Source organism: Paralichthys olivaceus, chromosome 21 (assembly GCF_024713975.1).
Source record: "Paralichthys olivaceus isolate ysfri-2021 chromosome 21, ASM2471397v2, whole genome shotgun sequence".
NCBI classification, from domain to species: Eukaryota; Metazoa; Chordata; class Actinopteri; order Pleuronectiformes; family Paralichthyidae; genus Paralichthys; species Paralichthys olivaceus.
Genome location: NC_091113.1, coordinates 1,300,876 through 1,320,759, shown reverse-complemented (window position 1 = coordinate 1,320,759; position 19,884 = coordinate 1,300,876). Strand labels below are relative to the sequence as shown.

The following is a 19,884-nucleotide window of genomic DNA, read 5'->3' as shown; positions in this document are numbered from 1 at the left end:
CCGCTCACACTAGCTAGCGTTAACTAAGAGTCCGGTTAGCTTAGAAATAAGGTTGGCTAGCATTTGCTAGCTTAGAATGAGTTTGTAAACACCAGCTAATGTTCGCTAGAAGTCGACTATTAAGCTAACGCCAGGTCTGCTCTTCCTGCTGCTTCACCAGATTTTTACAAATGTTGAGTCTTTGCGTTTAAAAACTAATTCTTCCAGCGTTGTCTCCTCACTTTTTTCAGCCTTTACCTCTTTTAAAAAAACGTTTGTCACTGAAGCGCAATGAATCATGGGATATGTTGTGCCGGGAAGGATCAGCTCTCGTCAGTGTGTTTGCACATGCGACCTACCTAGAGTCTACAGGCTGCACTTCATTTACCAGCCACCAGGGTCAGAAATACCTTGTGTTCTGCACGTTGACCTTTAAAACGAGTGAGTCATTGTGATTCTCCGTGGGTGCGGCAGAATGACTCAGACTGGAGTGTGTTCAATAATGGAGCGAGTTCTCGGAGGACGCAATAAAATGGAAATGGGCCTCGATGAGAAAGGTTCCCGCCCCCTGGTCTGAAACATGAAACAGCCGGGATGAAAGGATGAATATTTATAACAGTCGTTAATAAATTATGAATGTGCCGTCCTTTAAAACGTCTTCAAATACTTATCAACAAAACTTGGTTTGAATGATGTCGACTCTCGGACTGATCCCATTGGACAAATGAGACTCAAACGAATAAACGAGGGAGTGACTTAAATTAGGTTAAAAATATCTGCTCGTTTAGATTTGACGACATCGAGGATCGTTCGTTTAAACAGAATCTTCATCAGCAGAGAAATAATAAACAAGTTGCAAAGAAACTAAATCTTTGGGACATTTGTATAGAAACTTGATTTATGTCAAGAAACTGAAATAACAAACTGATCTTAGCTCATGACTGCAGGTTCGATGTTTGATCAACTGTTATAATAAGACGATGCACAGGTACTACTTTATATTCATGCTGTATATAAACCACCTGTTCACTGTCAGGGACGTTCTTAACGATCGTTATTTTAAAATGCAAAGGACACGGCCCCGAAATCTTAATTTAGAAGTGTTTCTATGTTAATTAAAGAATTTGACAAATTCTGTTTGTTCTGCATTTTGCGGACATATTTAATTTATCTATCCAGTAATTCTCCACAGTTAAATATGCAGAGAGGGTTTTTACAAACAATGCAAATGGTCATTATCACAATTCACTGATGACAGAATCTTAAATCCTCAATTCTCTTCTTTGAAACTCAAGTTTAAATCTTCGTACGATGATGAAATCATGTTCTCACAGATCAGCTGGAGTCGCTGGAACGAGCCGACACCAGCAGCTGTGTGATAAACTGAGACTGTGTGAAAATGGACATTAACGAGCGTTAGAGCGCTGCTGTGTTTACCTCCGGGGATTAAAGATGGAGGCTGAAGGTGCTTCATCAGCGTGAGAGACTTATTATTCACAGACTCCGCAGTGCCCTTCACGCTCTGCCCTGCTCTGCAGCCAGGAGGAGCCCTCGGGCTGACGTCGAGTCTCAAAGCATTTTCTTCCACTTCTCTCAAAGTGGCCTTACGTAGGTTTTTGCTATCGCTACATGGCTAACGTTAAGATTAGCAGCTGTTTAGTTTAATTCATTTAATTATTTTACTCACAAGGTTCTTCTCAGTTATCCACGGCCCTGCTCAAGACGCATCGTCCATCTTTGTTCACAGTTTGATTCCATCACTGTTTCCGCCCTGAAGGAGAAGTTCTGCTTAGAGAATCTATAACCTGTGTTTAATGTTATATAACCTGTGTTTAATGTTATATAACCTCGTTCACCAATGAACATACGGCACCTTTAAGTTTCATCCTTTTTTTATTTCAGTCTGATATTATTGTGCATTTCATTGAAGGGTCTGAATTTCTCTTTACAGCTTGTTTCCTCTGTCATTAATCAAATATTATTAGTTTTTCACTTTAACACTGCGCCGGGTTTTTCCCCCGGAAGCTTCAGGAAGTGAGGCGGTCCTGCCCTGCTGCTCCTCCACTTCCTGCTCCTCCTCTGACACTGTGTGAACGACACCTCGACAGAACTTCAGAGACCTTCATTCAAACTGAAACAGACTGTGAGTACAGTAGAACTCAAACACGCTGCGCTGACAACAATCAGAGTTAGAACTCCTTCACTCTGTGCTACAAGAAAATATTTACTTTGACTTGCAGCTTGTTTCAGACAGAATTTAAAGTCGTGCACGATGTGTGAAACTTGTTCAGGCAGAACAGCAGCAGGATCATGTCTCAGCTGCTGAGTCATGAACCGGATCATGTCTCAGCTGCTGAGTCATGAACCGGATCACCGAGAAACCAAACTGGAAAAACTGAAGAAGCTGAAAACGTAAACATTAACACCCAGGACCAAAAGTATGGAGGCTGGACGGTGCCCACCAGAATAATTATTAAAGTTTACAACATATTACATTTATTTAGTTATGAACTTACAAAGTTAGTATTTTGCTGTTTAAATATAGTTAAACGTTTTTAAATGAATGTGATTATTATATATATTACAAACAAAGACAGAGGAATTGTGAGATGAAATAAAGCCTTTTGCAATGTCTAATTAATATTTAACTAAGTCCTGGATATTTTACTTTACTAAATATACAGTTCATAATATTTATTAACTCATATTTCAAATACAACGAATCATTTCCTGTTGTCACACTTCAGCCTCTGTAAATCTTCAGTGTTAAAGTGACGATGACGGTAAACTTCTTATCAGGAGTTCATTTATTGTTTTATAGTTTTATTGATTCTACCTAATATTTTACTTTGGTCCCAGGCAGGTTTTTAAATCTTCTGTTTTTCGTTCACAGAAACCTTCATCACGAAACTGAGGATTTATTTCATTCATCTTTGACCTTAAACCAGTTTTCATGGTTCAGGATCATCGTGAGGAAACATGGCCGACGTGTTTGAGTTCGATGACGGCTCTGTGGACTTCAGACCATTTACGAGCTGCGCCGACCCGGAGGACGAGCTCGTAGCGAGTTTGGCGTCTTTCGTAAAACTCTACGATCGACATGAGGATCGTCTTCAAAGATGTTCGCAGAGCTTCACGCAGACGGTCGCTCGAGTGCGTGAAACACAGGAGCTGGTTCCTGGAAACAAAACGATTCGCGGCGTGTTCGGCGGTGTTCTCGGGGCGGTTTCTGGCGGAATCGCCGGTGGGGTGGGGGGTGCTTTGGGGGCAGTTGCTGCGACAACCTGCCAGAAACTTTGTGGAGAAATCAGCGCAGTCGGTGCGACTGTCGGCTTCGCTGGGAGCGTGTTCGGGGGTGTGGCTGGGGGAGTGTTTACCGGAAGCGTCGGCGGTGCTGTCTGCACCACAGCTTCAAGTTCACTTCGTGGTTCAGTGAGCAATGCATTATGGGTCACGATGGGTTTTGCCACAGGTGGTGCAATCGGTGGTGTTTTTGGCGGGACAGTTGGTGCAGCAGGTGGCGCTGTTGGTGGCGGGTTTGGGGCGTTGCAGGGGACGAGATTTGCCGTTTACGTAGTTGGAGGCGCCGCTGATAGTTTCAAAATAGAGAAGAGGACGAGACAGGAAGTGAACGTGATGCAACACACTGGACACGACTTCAGTGAAACCATCAAACCTCTGCTGCTGGAGCTGAACTCAATAAAAACCCTCGGGGAGAAAATAAAGTCCAGTCCCGACGTTCAGCGCGTCGCACGACAAACTGCAGAGACTCTGGCTGCTGCGACCGCGATGGAGAAAACTGTGGGTGATTCCCAGAGAGTCACTGATTCAACTCAGCTTGTTGAAGAGGCAGCGAAACAAAGCCGACGAATCTGCGAGGAACTGAAGACAACGAGGACGGACGCAGAGAAACTCCTGATTTCACTGAGGATGAAACAAGAACCCAACAAACTCTGACACGTTCTCGACGGTTAATGAATCAGAACTGTGATAAAGACACGGATCGTCTTTATTTTCAGTCTGGTTATGAGGAGGAAAGAATATAAAATAAAAAATATGTAAATGTCTCAACTTCAACAGAGAAACTAACTGAAACTGTTTTTAATTCAAACTTTATCATAATAACATGATATTTTAAGACTTTAAGGGTTCTTGGGTTCAGAAAATTTTAAATACCAACAGTCTCAATCATAGAAAACTTATAATAAGTAATATATAAGATGTGTAACTACATTTAAAACCCCAAATAAACTTTTCAAAATAATAATAATAAATGTCGTAGTCTTCTGTTCTCGCTTCATCATAAAAAACTTCACCGAATAACAAAACTCTACAAACACCAGACAACAGTATAAAATCCTTTATTTGTTGAAGTATTAAAGTATTAGTTCATTCGAGTATTAAAAATAATTTAAATCTCTTACAAATCTTCAATTTAATTTTTCATCTCTACTTCAGAAACATTCCATAATTAATATTTTATTTAAAATTAAACCAATTTTAAAAAATCATGCGTAGATTATTCTTAATTAAAAAAAGCTATAAAAGTGATTTATGAGAGATGTGTCTGTCTGTGATGTCACTGCGTTAATAAAACTCTTGACTCTTCCATCGTCTTCATCAGCTCACGTGAGGTTTTTTTGAGCTGCAGGTGATGAAGACGATGTTCGTCCTCGGTCACTTTCAGATCTGGTGTTGGACTCGTCCTCACAGCGAGATGTCTGAGGACACGTGCAGCTGTTGTCCCGGTTTCCACTTGGCGCTGCGCCGGCCGCCGTCCGCCCGTCTGTACGGCTGATTCCTTAAATCTGAGGACAAACACATGATCAGAGACCAGGAGGCTCATGTTTCATATAAATAATATTATCATCTCAGAACCACAGTTGTGTCTTGAACAACTTCATTAAACTTTTAAATATAGCACTTATACTCAGGGTGCTGCAAATAACACTATAATTCAAATGAATATACAAATGTACCGTGTACTTTAGTTTCAATTGAAGTCGAACATTTTCTGTTTCAGTTTGTCGTCCTCCTCACCGGTTTATAAAGTTTTATTTAAAATTTTTTTGATTACAGCCTGTTAAAATGTGACTTTACCTGTTTTTAATCTGCACTACAGCTGAAATTAAAGCTCACATCTTATGTTTCATTCAACAGTTTCACGATTATTATCCCACAATCTGTGCGTCAGCCTCCGTCCCTGCTCAGAAAACATTCAAACCACCGAGGGATTCAAGACGTCACCTCGTCGCTGAAGACGGAGTCGCAGAAGAGGCGAGAGGAGCGTTTGGCCGAGCGAGCCGTGAAGGGCACGGACTTTAGAGCTGAAGAGGACGGGACGAGGACAGGGACAAAAACAGGAGAGAAGCAAAGACAAGTAAAAGTAAGAAATGAGTGAAGGATTAAGAGGAAACAGGGCGACATGTAAAACTATAAAAGTGGAGCAGAGGGTGAGCTGCTCTACGACCAGAGACCCTGAGGCCATCTTGAAACTGTGTCGGTGAAAAAGCGTCAGTGGTGATGAAGTAAATCTTCCAAAATGTTTGAGGCAGAAAAACCACAGGAAGTGAATATATATGGAATTTGCTGAACGTTGTTTCACATGTGTTCAGGTTCAGCGGAGGGATTCGAACCTGTGATGATGTCCTCGATGGCTCCGTCCTTCCCCTCCCTCACCAGCGGAGACACCTGCCTCCTCTTCAGCTCCGCTATCAGATCCATCTGCGGCAGCCTGGTCACCACGGAAACCTGAAACATCACACGTGGGTCAAAGGCTCGTCTGCTGTCGTTAGTTTCTTACATCCGGGATCTTATTTTGTAGTTTGTCGTTCGTCTTGAGATGAAGAGTCGACCTTCTTCCGTCAGCAGCTGGATGAAATCCTGGTGTTTTGCAGGTGAACTGTATTTTGAGAGGAATCTGAATCGTTACCTTATTCTCCATGACGTCAGGTTTAGTTGGAGTCGACAGAGTTTCAGAGTTCGGGACAAGTTTCCTCTTCTGCTCGTTGTCCTGCTCCGCTTGCTGTCGGAGATAAAAACTTTGTAAACGACAACTGAAAAATCAAAAGCTCATTGTTGTTGGTAACATCGTTAAACCAACGACACACAGTTATAGGTTTAATTCCCCAAATCTTAGTGTCCTACATCAACTCAACCTAATATTTGATTCGTCATTTATTTATTTATTATTGCTGCAGTCAACAATCTTATTTTAAAAGTTCTCAGCCGACTGTGCGAGGATACAGTAAGAAACACAAACAGCCATTTCTCCTTTTTTCTCTGTTGTCAGTGAAGCAGCATCAGCACACTTCATCTGTTCCAGGATCAGTAACATCCGGCGAGTCTTATCTGACCTTGTACGCTTTGATGAATCTGACAAAAACTGGGAAGAACATGGAGGGAGGAGTCGTCTTGGAGTTTTCCCCGAAGTATTCCACGGCCGAGTCGTACGCATCCTGAGAAACATGATCCGGGTGTTTACACACAGTTGACACAGATCGTCTTGACTGATTTGGTTCTTTAAAGGTAATCGAACCTGTGCAGTTTTCCCATCAGCCACCAGGGAGTCGAGAAGCTCTGTGTTCCTGCTGAGAAACGTCTGCAGAACGGGATTCTCTTGTTCCAGCGAGAGCTCGGTGGCGGTCGCCCCCATGCCTCGCTGCAGAGCTCGCACGTCCTGCAGGATACTGTCGAGAGACACTGGGAGGCAGAGAGAGGCTTTATCATTCAAGAGGCGAGTCCAGCCTCCGTTTAACATTCCGTCATCGGCGGAGCGGTGATTAGATTATAAAGTATTACTGCTGATTTAAAGGTCGGAGAGACGATAACCTGCCTCGAGATAACAACAGGGCTTCTGTTCAAACTCCTTATTGAAGAGCTCGTTTGACACTCGGCCTTTCAGAGCAGGAAGTGGATCAGTGAGTTCTTCTGCTCGGATAAATTAATTAAACGTCGTTCCGGCTGCTCGAGTGTGAGGATTCGCTGCAGCTGCTCAGAGCGTCACCGATCACAGAAAGAAATGGATGATCGAGTGTTGGGCCTTCACACAACCTGTTCAATATTCAAACCACTGGGTCTCACTTTGGGTTCAGGTTCAGTGTGTGTGTGTGTGTGTGTGTGAGGGAAAGAGAACGAACCCATCGATGCTTTGTCCAGGAAGTGCAGCTCTGAGTAGAAACTCTGGACTTCTGGGTATTTCTCCTGGATGATGCTGACGATGAAGTGCAGCAGCGTCTGTTTGCGGTCGGTGGATTTAGTTTCCAACAACTGGGAGCAGCCGGAACAGTTTACAAATCGCAGGTTAAAGAATTTAATATAGAAACAGAAAATGAAGGGAGGTGAGTTTTTCATATGTCGGATATTTAACTCACCAAATCGAGACTCTGCAGACGGAAGCCGTACGCGGCTCCTCGCTTGCTGCTGTTCATGTAGTTTCCAAAAGCTAAGATGATCTACAACAGTAGGAAACGTTAATGTGCCCAATGCTAATGAATGACTGAGAAACAGTTTTATAACTTCTATCGTAACAAGCTTCACGTCTCTCACCTCCAGGATTCTCTTCAGTTTGTCGGAGGATTTGATCGACATTGAGGCGGCGATGACGGCGTCGAGTTGCTGAGAGAAGAATCGTTCACATTTATTTCTTCAAGTTGAGACCGTTACCTCGTCACATAAATAACTATATCATCTATCTATCTATCTATGAATCCAGTTGGATTTCTCAGATCTCGTTGTCTCTGGGTTACTCACGGGCTGGATCAGCTGGACGCTCTCGGGGAAGTTGCCCATGAAGGTGAGCGCTCTGATTCGCTGGCAGAGCCGCGGGATCTTGCTGAAGCGCACCATGAAGCGGTCCTCCTCGCTGAGCTCGTCCAGGGGCCTGCCCTCACACTCGTAGTCGTGGATGAGCCTCATCTCGTACTCCGAGGGGATGAAGCGCTCCAGCAGCTCGAGGAAGTCCAGACTCAGAGCTCTCTGGTTGTACCTGCGGGGACGAATTCAAAGTCTCGTTCTGTTTTTCAGCTGTGAAGTAAAAAAAAACTTGACTCCAGGGTTTTGTGCTCACGTCTCGATGGCGCAGCAGATGTCGGACGCAGCCATCCCCTCCTTCCGCAGGGTGATGGCGAGGTTCTTCGCCCTGTTGGGCTCCATCAGAGACACTTTACTCGGGGTCTTATGAGCCAGTTTCATCTTGAGGGTCCCCGGGGCCACAGGGGCGGACTGGGCCTTGGTCTTAAACTGCTCCTCAAAGGCGGCCATGTTGAGCTCCTGATGGAAGAGTTCCAAACAAAGATTCTATGTTAGATTAGAATGTTCGGTTCTCACGTCGGAGAAGAACAGAAGAAGACGAGAAGCGATGGAAACCTGTAACACGTGTTCGTCGTCCAGCTCGTTGAAGATGGTTCCTGTCACCTGGTTGGATTTCAGCGGCTGCCAGTTCAGCAGCGGCATCTGGTACTTCGTCTGAATCGTCTTCTTCTGTTTACAACCTAAACGGGGGAGGAGGAGGAGGAAGACGTCAGTTTGACAAAATCAGAAAATCCTGACGCTGCTGCTGCGACAGCGACTCACCTGAGCTCCCATCAGCCCCTGAGTGCTGGGCTGTACCACCTCCAGGGGGCAGCAGAGGAGGAGGTGGGGCAACAGGTGGAGGAGGCGGGGCTACAGGTAGAGGAGGAGCTGTGGTTGTGGTCGGAGGTGGTGGGGGAGGAGGCGGAGGAGGCGGAGGTGGTGGAGGCGATTTTTCTACTTCAGGAAGACATGGCGTAGGGTCTGAGGAGGTGGGCGTGGCCTCATCACCTGTGCCTGCTTCGTCTTTAGCTGTCGGGGGGGAAACAACAGCATCGTAGATATTTGAATCATTTTTTTGCTCAGTGGGTAAACTGGCATTTTTTTAAATGTGTGATTAGTTTGAAAAAATTGAAATGAGAGAGACAGAGTGAATTTTATTTAGATATACTGTGAAAGTACCCGTCTTGTTCTAAACTTATAATTCTTCTTTCAGCAGCTCTGACCTTTCTGAGTCTCGTGCGGGATGACAGGGACCACCTGGAGCTCCAGGTGTCCGGACCCGGATCGCTCCATCCGAACGAGCCCTTGCTCCACCAGAGCTTGAACTTTGACCTCCAGCTCCCTCAGGGCCTGGATGGACCGGTCCCTGTCTCTCTCTCGCTCCCTGTCGCTCTCACGCTGTAGCTCGCTCTCTCGCTCTCGCTGCTGCAGCACAGTCACCTGAGAGCACGAGTCTCGAAGACTCTCCTGAGACACGAGCAGGGAACAGGAGGTCAGACTGAAATACAGGGAAGTGGCCAAAAGTACTTGGACACCTGAGCATCTAACGACCAGGTTGTTTTAAACAGTCTTTTCTTTACAGAGACTCGTGGAGGAGAATCTTGAACTTCACCTTCAGCAGCTCCACTTCTTTTGTCGTCTGAATGAGTTTTTTCTCAAACTCCGACACTTTCTCCATCGTCTCCCTCTCGTTCTCCTCAAGTCTGCTGCTCAGCTGAGAACCCACAGCACAACCAGCGTTTCTACATCTTCATCAACTATTTTTCAAATCATCTGTGTGTGTGTCTGCGTTTGTCAGTGTCATTAAACGATTGTTGGATTTCTGACTCGGTGAAGTGAGAGTGAAGGCGTCTGCGTCTCCACCTGTGTGTTGTGTCCCTGCAGCTCCTCCATGTGTTCCAGCAGAGCGTTCTTCGTCTCCGCGTCCTCCAGCAGAGTTGCCACATCAAACACGTTGTCCAGGTACGCCTGAATCTGCACCAGCAGCCGGTCGCTCTCTGTGAACTTTAACCTCTACACACACACACACACACACCTAAAGTGAGCCTCAAGTGGCAGAGCAAATGTTGACCCCCCTCTGACGAACATGCAGCGCTCTAGTTAAGGTTTAATCTGGATGTGAACATGTGGTAAATGGTGAATATGGCCCAAAGAGCACAAAACAAATCCGGGTGTTGGATGTGGTGTTGCTGTGGAACACTTGAGGCCCACATCTGGGAAACGGGGGGGGGGGGGGGGGGGGGGGGATCTTTCTACGCCAGTCGTGGGCGTTGTCATGTGAGGATGTGACTGAGTCTATAAATCAAATATCTCAGAGCGTCAAGAGAAACTTGCCTCCAGATAATCATCCAGCTCGTGAAGAGTGAACTCGTACTGAAGGTGAACTCTGAAGTTCATGTTCTCCACTGAGTGAACCACGATGTTGATGAACTGCATGCACGCCACCTGGTGGACACACAGAGAAACTGCTTTTAGAGACTGTCCTTTATGAATGAATCAGATGATTCGTTCCTCAGATGTGAGAAATTGAAACTAAACTATTTCACGTGTATCATGAAGTGTAGGTGAAAATAAAACGTCCCGGTTTTACCATGAAGTCGATGTTGTTGTCTTCGCTGCGGAAAAACTCCATGAGCTTCTCAAACCTGCTCCTCTCTGCACACACCTGAACACAACGACATCATCAGCTCATCTTGTGAACGAGTGTTCAGAGATAGATTGTGGTTAAATCCTCTTCCTCCTACTTTTTTAACAATCAGTTCATTTTTCCTCTGCAGTGCCCCCCCCCCCCCCCCCCCCCCCCTTTCCCCGCTCATGTCTGTTAAATAATGCAGCACCGCCCAGGCAGCGTGCACGGCCCTGTACAACCACCCACGTCCTGCTGCTGCTGCGGGGGGGGACGACACATGAACCAGCTCCTGGCCCTGAGCCCACCGGCCCCCACCCTCTCTCTCTCTCTCTCTCTTCATCATCGCTCCCCACTGTCTCCCTGTGTCTCTCGCCCACGACTTGTTTAGATGACGAGTTTAATTCAACACTTGATTTTCTTCATATTTTTTACTTAATTAGAAGAAAAGTGATTTTTTTTTTGGTAACAATTCTGAAAAAGCCAAACCATGAATAACTTATCTAAGAAGTAAATGTTCAACCTATAATGTAGATTATTTAATAAACGATATAATAAATTAATTTAAACATTAATGTTTCTTCAGAGAATCAGTTCACACATTGAACAGTTCAGTGTCTGAAGCGTTTTTGTGTCCGGATCAGAAGCAGCTTCACTGACGTTCACTAAATATAGAAACTCTAAGTTCAGGTTCTTCCTGTCGCTGCAGGAGGCGACCGGGCGGAGACAGTTGCTTCTTTCTGAGGCAAAGATGAGAGAGAGGTCAGAGGTCACACGACAAGTGTTCCACATATTCACGCCTCGTCAGACGGTTTTAACTGGAGGTGGAACAACTGCACACAGCAGCTGACGGAGGAGGAGGAGGAGGAGGAGGAGGAGGAAGGTCTGGGGTTCCCCTGTTAACCTGAAAGTGGAGTCTGGTATGTGACCGTTACACAAACACCAGCTCTGTGTGAAGAACGAGAGAAGTTTAAAATAAAGTCTGTGGAGTGAGTCGTCCCTGCTGACGCCTGAGACACACAACCTCCAATGTGTTTGTTGAAGCTGTGGTTGAGTCACAATAATATTATTCTGGAAGGATTTAACCACGCGTCGTTGATCCAGTAGATAATTCGTACCTCTTTAAAGTTGTCGAAGGCCGAGAGGATGATGTCATGACCTCCTCTGACCAAACACACGGCGGCGAGCAGCTCCAGCACCAGAGCCTTCGTCCTGAGAAACATTTGTGTTTATTGTTAATTCGTTTAAATGATTTTATTCACTCGTGTTGCTTTTATTTACCGTGGGTTCCTGTTGTTGAGGCTCAGTGTGATCTCATTGACGCAGCAGGGATGATTCATCACCAGGTTGAACCCAGACTGACCACACACACACACACACACACACACACACACACACATTAAACAGTTTTGTATTTACAGTCATAACAATACACAGCAGCTTCATTTTATATTTATTTCAATAGAAAATCTACTTTTTAACTTTCAACGAATTCAACTTTTTCAAGTCTGACTCAGTATTCGATGTCTGTTTATTTTTCATTCCTAACTTTTCCACTTGTTTATTCTCTCTCTGGCAGAAATGATCCTCCGAACCTTCCTGTCGCTCCGATTGGCTGATTTAAATACCTGATAGTTCATGATGGCACGTAAACACATGATGCAGAGATGAACGTCGTCTTTCTGGCTCACGGCCCTGGAGTTCCTCACCACCTTCCTGTTTTGGAGAGAGTTGAATCTGCAGGTGAGAGACGCTGTTGTTACCTGAGCTGCCGTCACAAACACTTCTACACATTCACATCTATATGAACATCAACAGTTTGACTCCTCTGTCAAACCTGCTGTGGTGCAGAGGTGGCTGCTGGGATTGATTGACAAACTGGACGCTCTGGTTTATCTAATAACAGGGTCGAGTGTGTGTTTGACACATTTCTCACATTCACACTTTGACAGACGCCAACAAAACAGGTAACACACAGACGTGTCCACAGAGAAGAGGAATTCAGATCAGAAACATGATTACACGTCTGAAAACACGTCTTTCTTCTGTGACGCCAACACAAAAGAACAAAACTAACATGTTTGTGTGTAAACATGCACATATGTGTGTGTGTGATATTTAAAACTGTCAGGCTCTTGTTAAAACTCTTCCGTCATCAACCTGCAGATTATTTAGTCAATTAAATAAATACTTTGATCTTATTTAACATCAAACACCAAGTAAATTTACTTTTGAAATAAAACCCTTCAGCCCTAGAATATGAGAAACACGTTGTGACCTCATACTTTTATTTTGAGTGTGTTGTTCTTATCAGTTCAATAAAACCATCGTGACGTATCTGAGATGATAAACAATCATTCTCATCTGGAACAAACAGAGACACGTCCCCTCGTCCCCTCGTCCCTGACGTCCGTCCTCGGCCTCCTCACCTGGCAGCGAAGGTTTTGCTGGTTTTGGTTGAACTGTGAGACGGAGAGCTGCTGGCACTTCTGCTCACGTCCTCCACAGACCTGTCCATGCTTTTATTTTTATCTGAGGGCAGAGAGCCGCCGTCCGAACAGTCCGCGTCCAACCTGCGAGTCACAGAAGAGTCCGAGTTTACTCTCGGTAAAAAAAACTTGATGAAGGTGTTGCTGTTTTACTTATTTGACGCAGGGATGACGCAGATGCACGACAGCTGCAGTGTGTGAATGAGACGATACCTACGTGACAGCGCTGTGAGCGTGAGACAGATAATCCACGAGGACGTCTAGTCCACGGTTTTCCTCGTTCAGGAACTCCTGAGCCCAGCTGACGAGAGGAAGACACATTTGAACCCAGCGGCTCCACGTGACTGACACTGTACAAAATAACTCCACAGAGAAACGTTCACCGAACTCTGTGTGACCTCGGAGTTTATCTCCGGATTAGTTAAACTTCTGGAGCTGATCGGTCGAAGGTCAAAGGTCAACAGCTAATACGTTCACGTGTTATTTGATCAGTGACGTGATGACGACGTCACAAATAATCATCACATGGTAGGAACGATGTCATCATGACATCACTATGAAGTCAGACAACGACTTTAGATCAACCGATCGTTTGTCTTTTAATAAATAATAAATTAAATTGTTCAGATTTTATGTGATGTCATCGTTCACTTAACAGCTTCATCACTTTGTTCCGCACAGGAAGCTGACGACGACTCACCCGATGTGATTGGTCCTGAGGGAAATCTCCAGCTCTCTGAGGATCTGAGTCGACTCCTGGACTCGTCTCTTGAACTGACAGAAACATGTGCGGAGGTTAAAGGTCAGTGAATGTTTCATAGACTACAGGAAGTGACATCACAGCTCATTATCATAATAAACAGAGCAGGTTTCTAACCTTTCGACTGACGCCGCCATGATCCAGGAAACTCTTCAGCTTGTCCAGGTACGCAGACGGTGGATTCTTCACCTGAAAGCGCTCCTGCACACACACACACACACACACACACACACACACACACACACACACACACACACACACACACACACACACACACACACAGCTCTCATTGTGCTGCAGTGACAGGAGGTGGGCGGTGGTGGTGTTTGATGACACAGCGTCTCCTGTGGGTTTTATCTTGTCTCCGCTGCAGCGCGTTTATTTGACGATTTATTAAAAAACGTGTCATCAGGTTGAAAGTTGTATTTTTTCCAGTTATTATTTAGTTTGATGATCATTTTGTGTCTGGGCCACAGAGACGGTTTCCTCTGTCACTCTCTATTTGTTACGGACCTACCTGTGGTTGCTACGGTGACGTGCAATATTGATGAGCGTCCTCGTGTGAGTGTTTGAGTGTCGGGGTGTTTGGTGTTAAGCTGTGTTGTGTATTGATTGACCTGCACTAGTGATGAATCTATACACAACACTGTGCAGCTGTTTGACTTCATATCGACTTGATAAAAGTGAGTTTGTTCACGTCAGTGACTGTGAACATGGAGAACGTTGAACTGAAGATCAGGTAAAAACACGTAGAAGTTGTTAAAAACCAGAGTTTATCTCCAATATTCAGCAGGAAACTTCTAAAATATGAAGAAGTCGGAGGATTGGTTCGTGGATTTGTTGCAGCCGCAGCTCTTCTGGTTCAGGAAAGCAGAGGATCATGGGTAATATTGCTGCGGGGGGGGGGGGCGCTGTCGCTCAGTTACAGTTTCACGGTGTTACTTTAAATTCAGTTGAGGACTGTGTGTGTGTGTGTGTGCAGCGTCGTTAGAAATCACCTGGTCACAGATCAGATCCCACTTCTTGTCGTTGTCGTACTGACTGAGGATCTTCACTTTGTCCGGAGGCAGATTCATCGTGTTCTGGAGGAAGAAACAGAAACTGAGACTTAAACAACACATTCGTCTTCTCGAACGTCGACAGTGAACCTGCAGAAATAAATACTGACGATCGATGGATGTCATTTCCAAAAAGCTGAAGTTGGTTAGCTAGCTGCTGTGCGTGTGTGTTACGCCGGTGCTGCGGACTTTTTAACTTTTACATTCACAAGAACCTTTGAGCCCCAGAAGGGAAAGAAACACTGGATCACGATTTGTTCACAACAACATGAGCTGATCCTGAATGAACTGGTTTCTCCTAAACTGTTTACGTGGACGACAACTTAGTTTATATAGACAAACACACACACACACACACTTAAACACACCCCTGACGTCACAGCCGTTAATCCACCGGTGTCCCGTTATTAAACACATTCCAGCTCAGCGACACACACACTAATTATAACACACACACACACACACGACGCTGGGCCTCTCGACAGGAGACTCCCGCTCAAGGACGACACACACTCAGCTGCTGAAAAGCTTCATGTCCTCCTCATGTCTCATGTGTTTCCACCGAGCGTCCATCACGAACTCAGACATCAGCTCTGACTCATTGTTTCAGCTCCGGGCCTCAGAGTTGATGAAACACGTTTTTACGTTTCACTTTTCTTCTTCCATTGTTTGATGCTGTTCTCGTTTTGAACAGAGGGTTGAAGCAGCTGCTGAACATTTGGGTTTAGAACTGAGGCCGTGCTGGAAATCAGGGGCAAACAGCAGAATAAATCAATGTCGCTCTGCTCCGCATGTGAATCTGATAAATCAGCTCTGACGAACGGAGCCAGTGGATCAATGAGAGCTGGTCACATGTGGACGACTGGAAACTGACGAGAGGAAAACAACCTGTGTTCAGCTGGATGAGGAGGATGAGGATGAGGATGAGGAGGATGAGGATGAGGATGGAGGTCTCGTTAGTTCATTTGTTTAATCCGGACTGACTCCTTTATGCCTCACAAACATTTCAGCGAAAGTTTCACCACAGATTCTTCCAGGATTTGTTTTGCACTTGACATTCAAACCACCTCAGAACGAGAGGAGAGCTCATCGCTGCACCGAGGCCCAACCGTCCCTTAAATTCATCCTCATTTACATGTCTTTACATACGGGTCCGAAAACGACATCTTACTTTTTATTCAATATATCGGACGATGTATGAGTATCAGAATTTATAAAAAATTTAATCTGAGTACAGGCATCAGCCAAAAACATAAAGTCACAATTTAAATCCACGTCAGAGAAATAATAAATGAATCCATCGAATATGAAGAGATGAACACTTCTCTCCACATCTACAATCCACCCACTGCTGCAATATGCAAAGTGTTACGTAAAACACTGAAGGAAAAAAAGTGTCCACGTGCATCTGAACACAAACTGCACCTTGCACGTTTCTGTCTGAGCTTCTGATTTAACTTCAGTAAGATGAAGCTGCAGAGGATCATGATCCCCCCCCCCCCCCCCCTTCCCCTCCCTTTTTGATTTGCTTATAGATCTCACACACAAATATTGAGCAGTCACATGCAAATGAAGCTGCCGTGCACACACACACACACACACACACACACTCTGAGTCTCTGCAGAATTACACCAGTGACTCCCAGCTCCTCCTCTGTATGCAGACACAGTCTCTCCAGCACTGAACTCAGGAGACCTGCTTCATCAGCAGAAGATGTGGGGGTGGATGGGGGGTGGGTGGGTGTGGGGGGGGTGATCTATACTTGGTGGCAAACAAACAGTGATGAAGCAAATCTTCAGTGTGAAGAAGAGAAAGGATTTTTTAAAGCAGCAAAAAGCTGCAGAGCGACGCTTTGTTTTTAATTCTAATCTAAACTTTAACCTGAACCCGAAGTTAAATTTATCCTTACACATAAACATAACTCTGTCAAGACAAGTGTCCATCATGTGTCCATCATGTGACCGCGTGAACAGATTTGAGATGAATCAGTTTGCACTAAAATCCAGTTTCACTGCAGGGTTTAATGATCTTCTCTAAATACAGAGATCAGCTGAAACGGTTCGGAGCTTCGTCACTGACAGAGAAACCCATCATCTCCTGAGCAGAGGTAATTAGAGCTGTTGCCCTGAGAAGCAGCGTTTAATTCTCTCACACATCGATCCAGCTGCCTCAGCGGAGGAGACGCTCGTTCATCAGGACTAAACTGATCGCTGCTCCCCTGCAGGAGGCTGCAGCTGGAAACTGACTCACCCACGACAACCTCCATTTATCAGCTCACACATCACCCTCTCCTCCGGGGAGGTGATGAGGGAATGCGGTTCATCTGACAGCGAGTCGTCCGGTCACATAGTGAACATATCTGCGTCGGTTCTATATGGTTCAGCTTCATCAGCAAACAGGAGACAGACAGCAGCTCAGTGCAGGAAGTCATGGGGGGAAAATCGAGTTAAGTTGGAGGAGCGCTGGTCATCGAAGGACGTGACCATGATTTAGTTTTTATGGCTTCGACACGAGTTGTAGACAAAAGGTGTTTAAGTACTTTTAAACCTGAAGCTGAGAGATTTACAATGAACCCAGTATTGTGTGAATCCATGGAGTTTGGGATTTAGTGGCATCTACAGGTTAGGATGAATATTACAACTAAAGCAGACACACTTCCTGCGTAGATGTAAACGTTTATCCGACGGTAAATTATTATTCTGAGTTTTAGGTGATTATAAACTCTGAAAAATATAATTATGAATATGAAACTAATTTCTGAATCCTTCACACTGGACCTTTAATATTTTAACTACTGCATCAGACATTGTTGATGTCACTGACCGATGATTTGGACGATAGGAAATTATTATCATTCACTCAGGTTTATTTTGAAGGACTCTTTTTGTGTCCACATACTTCTGTCACCTCCGTGTCGCAGTAAATGCTCTCTAACGAGGAAACGGATGAAATATAAGAAAGAGTTTGAGTTTATTTTCAGCTCTTACTCGAACGTACACAGGTCTGACCTCGCCTGCTGCAGAGAGCGAGCGCTCGGAGCCTAATGCTGCAGTAAGCCTCAGAATAAAGGAGCTCTTATGTATCTTTCCACAGTGGCTTTGTGTACCTGGCACCGCGATAAGCTCGTCCACAGCAACGTGCACATTTCAACATTTTCTGAATTCTTTGCGTCTTTGTGCTCTTTTGTCTCCTGTGTCTTTTTTTTTCTTCTGTGTGAAAATCACCATCACCATCATCATCATCATCATCATCATCATCATCATCATCATCATCACCTCATTGCCCTCCTCCTCCTCATTATCATTATCATCCCCATTGTCCTCCTTCTCATCCTCATTCTCATCACCCTCCTCCTCCACCACCTTCACCTCCTTCTCCTCATCATCATTATCATCCTACAAGTCATCCTCACCATCATCCTCCTCCTCCTCATCATCACCATCAATCATCATCACCATCCTCATCATCACCATCCTCATCCTCATCCTCTCACCAGCACTGCACTGAAACGTTCCTCCAGCTCGTCCTCAGGAGGCATCGGGAGTTTCAGCCCTGCAGTTTGCTTCTGGGGCCCCGCGGAGCCCTGAGGGGCCGGCGCCGGCTTCCCCTCCTTCTGGAGAGGAACCTCCATACTTCCTGCTGCATTCCCCATGACTGTAAATCCAACAGGTCCAAAAAACACGCACATATGCACAAGATCCTGCTCTTAATCAAAGTGTTGGACCGCCTATAGATGAAAAAACAGCCTGTTCCTGGTGTTTAAAGTTCAGTTAAAGGCTCTGCGGCTCTGGACTGTGGCCTTTCCTTATGTCCATGACCCCTGCACTCTGTCCATTGTCCATGTCCTCCAGCAGACATGAAGCTCAGCTCTGAGAGAGACTCAGATGCATTATGAAATCCTAGAAAGAGGGAAAGGGGATATCCTGAGGAGTGACAGACAGGGTGACAGCTGAACAAGTGAAAGAGGGGCGGGAGGAGAGAGGAGTCACGGGCCGAAGCTGCAACAAGGAAAGAGAAGAAATGAAAGAAGAAGAACGAGGGAAGGTGTCCCTCCTGTTTCTGTCTGCACAGGTGAAGCAAAATAAAAAAAACTCTGGAGGAAACTGCTCCCAAAGCTGCAGAGCTCTCAGGTGAAGAGGCTTAGTTGTGGTTGCATGTTAATCTGTGGAGGTCGTCCATGTGCTGATGCATGCTGGGAGTCTGTGGATCCTTTATCTCCATATTCAGAGGAAATTAAAAAAAAGAGGCAGAGCTCCAGCAGGCCGCCGCTCAGTCTGACACAGAAACACTGAGAGAAACTGGAGGCTTCACTTCAGCAGCACGGAGGGAGGCGCAGAGAAACTGGGTCCTAAAGCCTCCAGGTTCAGGCTGCACCGTGTGTGGTAGGCGTGTCTCTGAGGTTTCTAACACGTGACGGACGTGACACTGGAAGAACACAAATATCTCAGGATGAAGAAGAGGAGTCGTACACGTAGAAGACGAAGACGAGCTTTTGGTGATGAGGGCCGACGCCGGTGTGGACGAGCTGTAAACAACAAAACTGATGAATTTATGTCATGTCCCGCCTCCTGCTGCTCTACAGGCTTCACCCCTCGCCTGGACGCCCCCCACATGTTCCTGTTGTTGTGAACGAGTCGGACGACTCACTGACTACACAACATGACGTCACAACATGTCCACACCAACATTCCCGGGGTCTGAAACACACAAAGTAGAAACAAAGAATCTGCTGCTGTAACAACATGGCAGCTCCCTAAAGTGAAGCCGAATATTCCTGCCTGCCCCCTGGTGGCCGGCTGCAGTATAAGTTATGGATCAAATGCGTCACGTCTACGATCGCGGCCTCGTTCACACCTTCGCAGACTCACACCACAACAGTTGCGACGCGACAGAGGAGCACGCGATGACGTCACTGTGTTAGTGACACTGAGCCGTTTGAAATGTTACTGGAAGCAGCGCTGGTTAATAAGTGATGAGTCACTGATACCTGGTCACGCCTGGTCACGCCTGGTCACATGACCCGGCACTCATGATGTCAGCTGATGAAGCGTGACTCATTCAGATGAAGAACTTTGTTCACTGGGTTTTTCTGTAATTCATCCGTTTTGCTTCCTGTTGTTTGTGTCACAGCAATAAAAATAAATAAACTGTCCTCTAGTTAACAGGCATTAGGGCGG

At 45.5% G+C, this 19,884-nt stretch overlaps 2 protein-coding genes across 6 annotated transcripts; one reads left to right on the top strand and one right to left on the bottom strand.

Annotated features, from left to right (window-relative positions):
• The first annotated feature begins 1,901 nt into the window (after positions 1–1,901).
• On the top strand, positions 1,902–4,253 carry LOC109646380 (uncharacterized). Its single transcript, XM_020112120.2, has 2 exons — positions 1,902–2,122; positions 2,873–4,253. The coding sequence occupies exon 2, from the start codon at positions 2,959–2,961 to the stop codon at positions 3,934–3,936; it is 978 nt and encodes a 325-aa protein (XP_019967679.1). The 5' UTR covers positions 1,902–2,122; positions 2,873–2,958; the 3' UTR covers positions 3,937–4,253.
• Positions 4,254–4,324: 71 nt separating this feature from the next.
• Positions 4,325–19,849, bottom strand: fmnl1b (formin-like 1b). Of its 5 annotated transcripts, none has more exons than XM_069517837.1 (27): positions 18,201–19,849; positions 14,647–14,730; positions 13,766–13,849; positions 13,589–13,662; positions 13,106–13,189; positions 12,829–12,972; positions 12,028–12,136; positions 11,681–11,757; positions 11,518–11,611; positions 10,364–10,438; positions 10,108–10,218; positions 9,637–9,786; positions 9,386–9,487; positions 8,997–9,240; positions 8,554–8,802; positions 8,347–8,471; positions 8,048–8,250; positions 7,732–7,966; positions 7,528–7,596; positions 7,353–7,433; positions 7,119–7,248; positions 6,518–6,681; positions 6,336–6,437; positions 5,912–6,004; positions 5,616–5,730; positions 5,227–5,306; positions 4,325–4,787 (listed from the first exon to the last, which is right to left on the bottom strand). In XM_069517837.1, the coding sequence occupies exons 1-27, from the start codon at positions 18,393–18,395 to the stop codon at positions 4,782–4,784; spliced, it is 3,279 nt and encodes a 1,092-aa protein (XP_069373938.1). In that variant the 5' UTR covers positions 18,396–19,849; the 3' UTR covers positions 4,325–4,781. The 5 variants fall into 5 exon arrangements, with proteins under 5 accessions (XP_069373938.1, XP_069373941.1, XP_069373937.1 ...); XM_069517840.1 differs by having other exon boundaries at positions 12,028–12,115; XM_069517836.1 differs by lacking the exon at positions 5,227–5,306.
• Positions 19,850–19,884: the final 35 nt, after the last annotated feature.

Coding starts and splice junctions, on each gene's coding strand:
- fmnl1b (XM_069517836.1), bottom strand. CDS start 18,395: ATGTGCGTGTTTTTTGGACCTGTTGGATTTACAGTCATGGGGAATGCA. Junction 7,967..8,047: donor ATCTGCTGCGCCATCGAGAC/GTGAGCACAAAA, acceptor TCGTCCCCGCAG/GTACAACCAGAGAGCTCTGA. Junction 6,005..6,335: donor GATTCATCAAAGCGTACAAG/GTCAGATAAGAC, acceptor TATCTCCGACAG/CAAGCGGAGCAGGACAACGA.
- LOC109646380 (XM_020112120.2), top strand. CDS start 2,959: ATGGCCGACGTGTTTGAGTTCGATGACGGCTCTGTGGACTTCAGACCA.